Source organism: Acomys minous (genome assembly GCF_964271855.1).
Source record: "Acomys minous genome assembly, chromosome: 11".
NCBI classification, from domain to species: Eukaryota; Metazoa; Chordata; class Mammalia; order Rodentia; family Muridae; genus Acomys; species Acomys minous.
Window position 1 is genome coordinate 56,417,253 of NC_140492.1, and position 10,833 is coordinate 56,428,085.

At 42.2% G+C, this 10,833-nt stretch overlaps 1 protein-coding gene across 4 annotated transcripts in view; it reads left to right on the forward strand.

Annotated features, from left to right (window-relative positions):
* SEC22A (SEC22 homolog A, vesicle trafficking protein) overlaps positions 1–4,276 on the forward strand; it is a 55,023-nt gene extending 50,747 nt beyond the window's left edge. For all 4 annotated transcript variants that reach the window (XM_084802394.1, XM_084802391.1, XM_084802393.1 and 1 more), the window contains one exon: positions 3,408–4,276. In XM_084802394.1, coding sequence (XP_084658520.1) covers positions 3,408–3,608 — 201 coding nt within the window. In that variant the 3' untranslated portion in view covers positions 3,609–4,276. The remainder of the gene's footprint in view (positions 1–3,407) is intronic.
* The last annotated feature ends 6,557 nt before the right edge of the window (positions 4,277–10,833 follow it).

Sequence of the window (10,833 nt, forward strand, 5' to 3'; positions counted from 1 at the left end):
AGGAGTCAAATTGTGAACTTTTCTAGTTTCATTTCAGTTCTGGTTTGTCTTATATGTTTTGAAGCTGTGTGTTTTTTGTTTATACAAATTTAGGGTTGCTTTGTTATCTTGGCAGTTTGACTCATATATCATCATCTTAGCTTCAAAAAGGTTGTTTTTAAATTATCTGTATGACCTAATAATTGTTTATTATCAGGCCTATAATTATTATTACTTCAGTAAACCTGCTAGCAATCAATCAAGACACCAACATCTCTTATATTTTAAAATAGCCTTAGTTAACCTGGGGCAGGACAGACATTAATCCTCTAAACTACTTCCCATAGTGGGATTCCTGCCTCAATCCCATGCCATCTGTTTCTAATAACTTCTATCAAGCTACCTCCATCCATAATTCCAAATACGTGCTAATTATCATCATCTGGTCCAAGTCTCCATCCATGCCGGCCACATGCTTCTCTTTCATCTAACCCATGGCGACCTTCCTCTCCTATTTCTTCTCCAGTATCTCTCCTTCTACCAGTCCTCCTTCTTCCCAGAATTCTCTTTGTCCCTCTCAGCCTGGGAACCTTAGCCATGCCTATCTCAATTTGCCCTGCCCAGGTGTGTGGCTTTTTATTAGTTAGCATCAAAATATACCAGGCCATCCTCCAACATTACAATGTTTTGATATTTATACTATTATAAGTACTCTTCCTTTTTTGATTAATGTGCATAACTTATCCTTTTCCATCTTTTTACTTTCAATTTGCCTCTGTCATTTGATGCAATTTTCTGATAGACAGCAAAAAAAATTTTTTTTAGTCCACTTTGCCAGTCTCTTTTGTTTGCGGTATGTAAGCCATTTACATTTAGTATAATTGTAGATATATTAGGCCTTTGTTCTGTTTTTTATTAAAAATATTTCTCTTTCTATAGATTATTTGAAATTTTAAGAATTACAATTTAGCCAGGTGTGGGGGCAATGCCTTTAATCCCAGCACTGAGGAGGCAGAGGCAGATGGATCTCTGAGTTTGAGGCCAGCCTGGTCTACAAAGAGAGTTCTAAGACAGCTAGGGCTATTACACAGAGAAACTCTGTCTCGAAAAACAAAATAAATAAACAAAAGAATTCCATTTCAGTTTTATTTATAGTATTTAAAATGGTTACTGTAGATAACAAATAGATGTTTGTTATTTTCTTCTGTTGTCATCACTTTATGTTTAGTGATATGTAGACACCTTGTTTCCCTAGATGTTTTATTTTCCTCCTCTATAATACTTTTGTTTATTTCTTCCACATATATTCCAGAATACATCAGAGACTGTTATAATACATTTTGCTTCAAGTGTGAAACAAATTCAAAAAGAAAAGACCACCTATCGTACTTATAGTGCTGCTTACCGTGTTGGTTTTTTTCTCTCTTGTTATTTCAAGGTTTTTCTTTTTAATTGTTTAGAGTTTAGAGAAAATTTTTATAGAAAGTTTGATCGAGATAGTATCAACATCTCTGCATTACAAAATATCTTTTTCTGCATTACTTTTGAAAAACTTAAGAATCATCAATTAAGTATTTTTGTTACAAGAAAAGCTTTTCTTTACAGTAGAATTCCAATTAATTAGTGTAGAAAGAATGATGGAGCTAAAAAGGCACTATTAAATCACTGTTAAGCAAACACCATGATAATAACTGATGCACGCAGAGTCATCAGTGGATGGCATACATTCCAATCAAGGGGTCCAAATTGACAGCACTGATAAAACATACGGTCTGGCACCTCTCTGTTGTTCTTGGCAAAATTACATATGCTTAACTCAATCTTGGAACACTGGACACATCCAAATTGAGAAATATAGTCCTGCATAACTGATGAATATTTAGCAGGCCTGTCAAGGTCATGACTGAGAAGCTATTACAGATGGAGGAGACTTAACAGCTAAGTGCAGTACAGAACCTGGGTGGGGAAAAGGTCCCTAATGGGACACAGGACAAATCAGTAAACAGTAGTCACTGTGATCATGTCCTAGTGTGATGACTGTTCTGTGGTGGTATAGCACTGATACTGTGGAAACAATGCAGTTCTGCTATTTCAAAACTCTTCCAAGTCAAAAGTTTGTTCAAAGGGAAAAAAATGTCTTTAAACTTTTATTCCTTAGTGAAAAATTACTCACATAAAATAAATGCTTTTATTCATTTCACATAGATAGCAAAGTTTGTTTGTTTGTTTGTTTGTTTTTAAGCCAGGTAGGGTCTTCCTGTGTAGTTCTGGCTTGCCTGAAACTTTCTAGACCATGCTAACCTTGAACTCACAGAGATTCTCCTGCTTCTGCCTCTCAAGTGCTGGGATTAAAAGCATCACTCTGGTGTGCTTCTTTGGTTTTAAGTGTGGAATAATCTTCACTCATGTAAGAACTGTTTGATAAGAACATCATTACATCCCCCCATTCTGAGGCCTGGGTGCAGTTCACAGAAACCCCTGCTTCTTTCTAAAGACCTCATGAGCACATACAATTTTCATACTTCTTAGATGATAGATTTTAGACACGTTCTAGAAAAGGACTCATCCCATCATTGAATTTTGTTTAGTGCTTTATTATGTATTTGACACTGTTTTGGACCCTGAAGATAAATGAATGGACAAGACAGTTAAATCATTGCCTTTCAGAGCTATGGATGACAAGCAAAGGAGGCATGTTTTTAACACGTTGTGGGGAGAAAGAAAGGACAAAGGGGACAATTGTAGGGCTGGAGGGCGCGGGGGATACTTGTCAATATAGCACTCACTGTCATTCTTTGTCGCCTTTTCTGCTTTATGGTTTATCTTTCCGAGATATAACTGCTTTAAGTTAAATGATGAAAACATGCTAATAACACTTAGTTCTTCCAATGTAGGCCCAGTGAAGACAATGGCTTTATTTGTTTCTGTCACAGCTGAGGAAGAAGGTCCAACTCCTGCAGCTCCCCACTACACCTCACTGTTTGTAACACCAGAGACTTATTGCTTTCTTTAGTCCTCAGACTCAAGTTTTGGGGAAAGTCCATTTTCCTCTGTAGTTTGTTGAGTTTTCTGTGCTTTCCTGGGTATGGATGGCACATGCTGAGAACCCAGAGGCTGAGAGCACAACAGTGTTTCTATCTTGGTTCCCTATCACCTTAGAGAATTTCTCCAGTCTGTCTTATGAAAGAGTCACCTGGTTGTATTTTCATTTAACATATGATGCAAAACGCCTCCCCAACCCCCGAAAATGGAAGATATAATAGGGGGAAAATCTTTCCCTTCCAGCTATGAAATTTCCATGACTGAATAACTTCAATAGCTTACATGAGCACATTCTTTTGTTTTCTTCTCATGTTTTACTATGATCTGTTACATATTTAGTTCTTTTCCTGTAGCCTAACCAACTTTCATTTTTATGTTTCGAACAGTGTTATTTACTTGTGTACTACACCAGCTGGCGGAATGTCAAATCATTTCTGACTTTTGGCTTAATCTGTCTGTGCAACATGTATCTCTATGAACTGCGCAACCTCTGGCAGCTTTTCTTCCATGTGACGGTGGGAGCATTTGTTACACTTCAGATCTGGCTGAGGCAAGCCCAAGGCAAGGCTCCAGACCATGATGTCTGACATCTCCTTTTGGACGTATTGCCTTTGCCTTCAGGGGAAGGAGAGGACATATCTTAACTGCCACTGTGATGAAGAAACCAGTCTCCACACTTGAGAAGCTCTGCTTTCTTTCTCTTCTCATCTTCCCCTTTTGTTCTTACAAATCAGCCTGGCATGCCTGTGAGCATGCAAGACCTGAAAGGAAAACTCCCGAAGAACCCTGCAGTGGAATGTCAGGCTTATCACAGTAGAAGAAGCCTCGCACTATCTGAAGATCTGACAGATAGCACTGAATTGTCACTAGACAGTTAACCAAACCTTAGTCATGGAACGTGCTCCGAGGACCAAGCAGGAATTCTACAACCTGAGCTTGCCTTTGTAAGGCATTAGTATAGACCAGTTAAGAAGATGCTGCCTGAATTGGAAAGTTATGGTCTAAAGCAACGACTACTAAGTTTCAGATAATTTGCACAATTATAGCACCAAGAGTTTATGAAGTCCAGAATGGCATGAAATTGGTTCCTTTGCTTTTCTGTTTCTGCCACCTTCTAACTCTGGAAATCACCTGGAAGAAGGCTGTGGTCACAGCTCTAGAATATCACGAGTCCTGCCAACCCATTGACATGTTTTCTTTCTAGACCATGTTTGTCATTGCTTTTGAAATCACTAAAAATACAAGATTCATTTGACTATTGTGTCTCCCAAACTTTATCAGCTGGGTTTGCCTAATGTCTAACCTTTAAATTTTTTAAATTTTTAACAAAGAGCCCCCGCTCCAAGTAGAAAATCAGTATCTCTTTGTCACCACACAATGAAATGGGTTCTTACAAGACACTGATACCTGCCATGGCTCTAACCCTGAGTGGTACTTGCGAGTAGTGAGAGGTATTGACTTGGCACTGAAGTGAGAGTCCCTCTGTGGAAAACTCAAAGAGTAATGGGAAATTGCAAAGGGAATGATATTTTCACAGTGACACAGCAATGAGAGTCAGAAAAAGGACTTCCCCTCACAACTTCCATTACTTCGTGCTAGCAAGTATCCAGAAAAAATAACACTCTTACACCCTTAGAAAGATTATTCAAGCCACTTTGAATTCATAATATGGGAGTACTGCTTGATTCCATTTGCAAAAACTCTATAAGGTGCCTAATTTGGAGCTATCATGAGTGATTTGCCTTTGTTATTCAAGAAAAAATTCCAAGTCAGGAATACATAGGATCCTGATATGTCATCCTTCAAAACAATAGACCTTGATATGCAGTTCCAGGGTCGGGGTGTAGTAACTTGGTAGGAGGAGTCTAGAGAGTCAGGCCACTGAACTGCCTAACCCATTGTGTGGACACTTGCAGAACTGGAAGATCTTCAAACCTGGAACCTGCAGTGCCCCTCTGTCTTAGAAAAATAAGATAGAAGGGAGGCAGCTAAGTGGAGTTATGTCCATGGTTTACTTAACACAAACTCCAAGTCTGTCTAGGGTGCTGCTGTATGAAGCTCACAGTTGTCATGGACCTTCTGAGAGATGGATGCCCCAAGTCATCTCATACTTACTGAGCCTTGTAAGTAAAGTGGTTCAACTCAGGGTTCCTAAGCTAGTGGGTGGAGCAGAAGAGATTAATTGTAATAGTGAATTAACCACAAAGCCCAGGCTTTCTGATTAATCATGGCTTTACTGCATCTGGGTATTTGACAGCTCTATTACCAGTTTGGTTCAAGAGCTACCTCATCATCACCAAGTTGAGTCACAGCATTTAGTATTTGGAGCCATTCAGCAAGGGCATTGAAAATATCAGCAGTTATTTCTAAAGCTTGTTTTTCTGGTTTGTTGTTGTTGTTGTTGTTGTTGTTGTTGTTGTTGTTGTTGTTTTTACTAGCTGTTTTGGGTAAGAGGATGTTTACATCTTAATGTACAGGATGAAGCTGCTATAAATAATCTTTTCTGTATTACCACTGCCATCTTCCATTGGGATGTGCATCCCTTCGAGGGTCCATAGCTGCCCTGACTGTCATGATGTGTTATGAGAACCTCTAGGCTGTCATTGTCCTAGAAGGGACCTCTTTAGTGTCTGAGCTGTAACACTGATAGCTTACGTTTGAAGCACACCTTTATGCCTAAGTGTTCACTCCTTCAGCGTTCTTGGGAGCTGTGTGTGTGGCTGTGTTTATTTTATGGTAAAAGATGGAGTAATCCGATCCCCAACTTGCAACATCGCTAAGCATATGCGCTCTAATCTTACACCAGGCTCTCTTTACTAGTGTGGGACTAATGAAGGGACTATATCTGTTTGTGACAACAGTCTTTCCTGGTGTTTTAATAGATGTAGTTTATCTTAATTTAGCCAGTTCTGAAATGCTGCCTATTGACTGTGCCAAAAGCAGACACTCTCTGTCATAATCTAAAAGTATTTGCTTGCTTTATTGGTCTGGGTTTCAAATGTATTTATACTGAATCTCTTCCCTGAAAGAACAACATGCCAAGAAAAGCCGTAAAATATGGTGTTAACAAAATCTGAACAGAAAAGGGGATAGACCAGAGCAGTGAAATATAAAGAAGGGCTAGAGCTGTCACTGTGGTACGGAGGGTGTGACTCAGCGCCTGAAGCTAAGGTGAGAAGGGAACAAGTTAGACATTGCTCTAAAGCATGCCAGATAAGGCCTCTGTCATGATGAATTTGGTAAAAATGTTCTCACTTGGCTCCTGGGAAGTGCTAAAATGAGCAGAATTCTTAATTAGACAATGTGTCTGCATATTGTGTAGATTATCTGTTTGTCACAGGCTTCCATTTGTGTGTGTGTGTGTGTGTGTGTGTGTGTAGGATTTTATTTTGTTCCTATAAATAAGAATGTTTGTCCTGAGCTAAGAACGAGTACCTGTTAAAGCTTGAAAATCCATTTGAGACAAATAGGTCATGGAGAACCTTTACCCAGTTTTGTAATTTACAAAGCAAATGTGCTATTCCTGGTTTAACACAATTATTTTGCAGTGTAGCATTTTTTCACAGTAGACTTGAGTCTGGAAAAGTACATTTCAGTTAGGCCATGTCAGGAGTGTCACTCAGCTGTGGCTTTGCCAAGGCTTCACAGAGGCCAGGATCCTGGCCTGAGACTTTCCCTCTGTGGAAGACTCAGGGTGACTCCTGTGTACTCTGGAAGTTAGCCGACCTCCAAGTGGATCCTTATTTGGCCTCGTTCCCCCAGAAGATGTGAATGACCTGAGGATACTGTAAGCTTCTGGGTTTACAGTGGGCATAGTGGAGTGTGCTCGTCACTCTTGTTAGTATTTAACAAGCTGGATGCACTTTGTTAGAGCTGCCGTGGGATGTGTGGTTAAAGAACAAATGAATCCTTTCCAAAGCATCCAGCACTCAGACCCAAGTGAACACTTAGCCTGACCACAAATCACAGGTCACTCTTGAGGGCTGCAGTCTTATGTCATGGTCAGAGCTTCTTAGTCCTTGCTGCACTTTTATCCTCGAGTAAGTGAAATCTTTCACCCTAGAAGTATTGTGGTGAATAGAACTGTTTAAGTTGGATTGAATAATATCCTCACTAAAGATCAGCAAGAGAATCTCCTACAACCCTAAGGGTTCTAAATAGGTTGATGAGGACCAAGTAGGCAGGAGTGTAGCAAATGTCTCTATCTGCCACTTGGTGAGAGGCATCTGGGCATGCTCCCTCATGCTCTGGGCCTGCTAGCAGATAGCAGCCTCCTGCTTAAGCACTGTTCCAAAGAAAAGTAGCCCTGTGGCTGATTCTTGAGGCATCTTTCTTGAATGGCCAAGCTTTCAAATAGATCATAGGCAGATGAAATTCAGTAAATGTTGACACTCTGTGTGCCTGGAAGCCATGTGGTTTGTTTGCATCCTGCCAGTTAATGGTGGCTGTCATTGACACATGGGTACCCAGTGCCCTGTGCCTCACAAGTGCTGATGTGTAAACAGTTACCTCTGCACACCTGAGGACAGTGGGAAACTCAGAGAAAGGAGCTACTAAAATCAGCACCCTAGCATCACAAATCTTCCCAGTGTTTCCTTGGCAACAAATAGTATTTTCAGCCCAGCCTCACCCCTGCTTCACATTTGTCTTTTTTTTTTTTTCCCTGCATTTCACAGAACAGCAATGCAGGCATCCCCCAAGTCCACAGAGCTCAGTTAGGCTCCATCTGAGACTAGAAGTCAGGACTGTGCCTTCCATCCCCAAGAGGGCCCAGGTGTCCATCCCTAGCTCTGTCTTAGCCACTTGACTGTTGTACCAGTGTTTTGTGTCAAGGCTGGGTTACAAACAACCTTGCCTAAAGGTGAACAAACAATATGTTGCCTTTGTACTTGGTGCCCCAATAATGCTTACTGGTGCCTTTTGTACTTCTGTATGGTGTACCTTAAGGCAGCCTGGGAACAGGAGACACTACCTCATTTCCACTTGAGAGAAGTAAGACTTGGGTCAAGAATGTCTTTGGATGGTATCATGCCAATCACTGGTGGTATACAGTCACCACTGGGATTTGGATTTTTATTTAGAACTTGGCAAACATCTGTCTATGCTACATTGTGTCTCAGAAAGCAGATTCTTGTGCGTTTATAACAGCATTATGGCCGTAATGAAAACAGATGAAGCAGACAGAGGGAAAACAGAATTTTGCGCTCTGCAACATGGCCACAGTCAACCCTGAAGGCGTTCTTACCTACAGATGAGCTATCCAAGCCCTGAACATATCACACAGGTTGACCACAGTCAGTGTAATTCTTGTAGTGGCACCAGGATTTTAACCCAAATTGATCTTACTAGGAACTCATTCTCTTACCTCCCATGTAATTTTAAACCATATTATATGGATGCCTGTGTAACTACATATGTATGCAGGAAATGTACTTTTTAAGTACTAGACAAAGTCAATGCCAACTCCTGTAGTACATACATCTTAAGAGGAATAAAATAGTTGGCTAAGATCCCTGCATTTCTCTCTCTTTTTTTTTAAAGATTTATTATGTATACAGTGTCTGTCTGTACACCTGCACACAAGAAAAGGCCACCATATCTCATTATAGATGGTTGTGAGCCACTTTGTGGTTGCTGGGAATTGAACTCAGAACCTTTAGAAGAATAGCCAATTCTCTTAACCTTTGAACCATCTCTCCAGCCCAATCCCTGCAGTTCAAATGGCAACAAGCCAGGTGGTACAAGAGCATGGATTAAAACACCCGGATTTTAGTATTTATAAGCGTTACTGGTGAGTCACGTGTTATAAACTTTTACTTTCCTAGGATGCTGCCACTCTTTGGTGTGGCATGATCTCATGGGAATTGTGCTATGAGTCCCTAGGTCTGGAAACAGGGAACAGAGAGAGCATCTTTCTGATGTTTAGACCGTTTGGGTCTAGATTCCCTGGTTCTCTCCTATTCATACTGTGACCTTGAATATCTCTGAAACCTCTCTGTCCCAGTTTCTGACTATCTACAGGCAGCAGGGCTGTTGTGATTGTCAAGTAAATGGATGTAGGTGAAACCCTGGGACCAGCAGCAGGCAGAAAGCTGTGGCTACATGCTCAAAAATGTGCTAAATCCTTGCACAGGGCTCTGTAGAAGCCATCCCTTTGGGGAGGATCTTGTTGAAATGTCTAGCATGCAGTGGTGCCCTGGGCAGAGCACACATTCAAGAAGGGAAGGGAATCGAAGGACCCACACTTGCCTAATAACCTGCTGTGTGTGTCAGGTGCTCTCTCTGTGCAGGAAGTATTTGTTACACACCTCAATGTCCTGGAAAGGGATGCAGTGTCACCCTGAAAGAGGTAAGCTCAGTCCCCTCCCTCCCAGTCCCCAGGCGCCGAGGGTGCTGGGCAGGGGGGACCTGTCCTATCCAGTGTGGCACTAGAATCTGGGCCTCAACAGGCTTTGCTTTGAGTACACCTGTCTACCTGACACTCTTGGACGGTACCACCCTAGTGCCCCTGTGAGTCTGCATTGACAGGAAGGTGAGAGGTAGGGGCTGGGCAGCCAGCAGCCTGCAGCCTACAGTTCTGTCAGCTGAAAAGCATTCTTGAAAAGCACAAATATAGCATGGCTATAAAAAGATTAAGACATACTTCTCTGAAAACTGAGAGCCGATAGGGAGTGCCACTGTGGCTAAGTGACAAAGTGGGAAAGCAAATTTTGCGAAACTGGAAAACTAGGGAAAATAAGGCTAAGCAGAGATGCTGACAAGATGTACAGCCATCCAGGCCCAAATTAGAAGGTGGCCCTGTGGAAACAGTAAGTAATAAGGTCTACTAATGGATTCCAGCGAGATCTCTGTCTTGAAAAGCAGGAAAGAGGTCCCAGGGACCAGTGTGTTGTTACCATGAGCACTAGCTGAGGTGGAGCGCTGGGAGGCTTCCTTTGTAACCTCTGCTGTCCTTTTTCCCTTTTCTCAAGACCCACCTGCTCTGTGACGTCTCCAGCCCATGGCTCAGAGTTCCCAGTGTACGGCTGCTGCTGAGGACAAGGCATGGGGCTTTTCTGACTTTGGTTTGCTATAGCCATACTGCAGTCCCCGTGACATGATGCTTTTTACCTCACGGGTCCCTGCCTGTAGCTCTAAAGTTGTAATCGTAATTCAACTATTGATGCTATATGTGTGGTCTGGCGCATAGAAAGTGGCTGAAGAACTGCACAGATAGAATGCCAGGGGGAGTGGGGGGACCTTGGGGGCCTGGCAGGCTACTGTGTGCTTGTGTGAGATAGAAACCCTGCAGGTAGGAAGGAAGAGCAGGTGGGATAGCAAAAAGGTTGTGTATGTTTGTCCTGCCCCCCAACCCTGGGACAGAAGCAGAACCCTGAGGGTCCTTAGAAAATGTAGAAAGATCACACATTACCAACTTTAAAAAAATTATGCATACATGTTCGTGCATCTTCCTGCCACAGTGTGCGTATGGAGGTCGCAGAACAACTTGTGGGAATAGGTTCTAGATGCCCATGTTAGTCTCAGTGATTGAACTCAGGTCACTAAGCTTGGTGGCAAGAGCCTTCACCTGCTGAGCCATCTCAGCACCCCACTCACTAACCATTGGCGTTGAGTGACAGGCCCCTTCCTGCAGACCTTAGCTGTGGACGGGCATCCTGGGCAAGTGGCAAGATGCTTGTGAGCATCCCAGCAGCCTCAGGGGCATCAGTGCTCTCCTGGCCTGCTGCCAGCTCCAGGAGAGAAAGCACGCGCCCTCCGACGCATGCAGTCATTGTTAGCAGTGACACAAGAAGCTGTGGTTTTCTGGAGTTG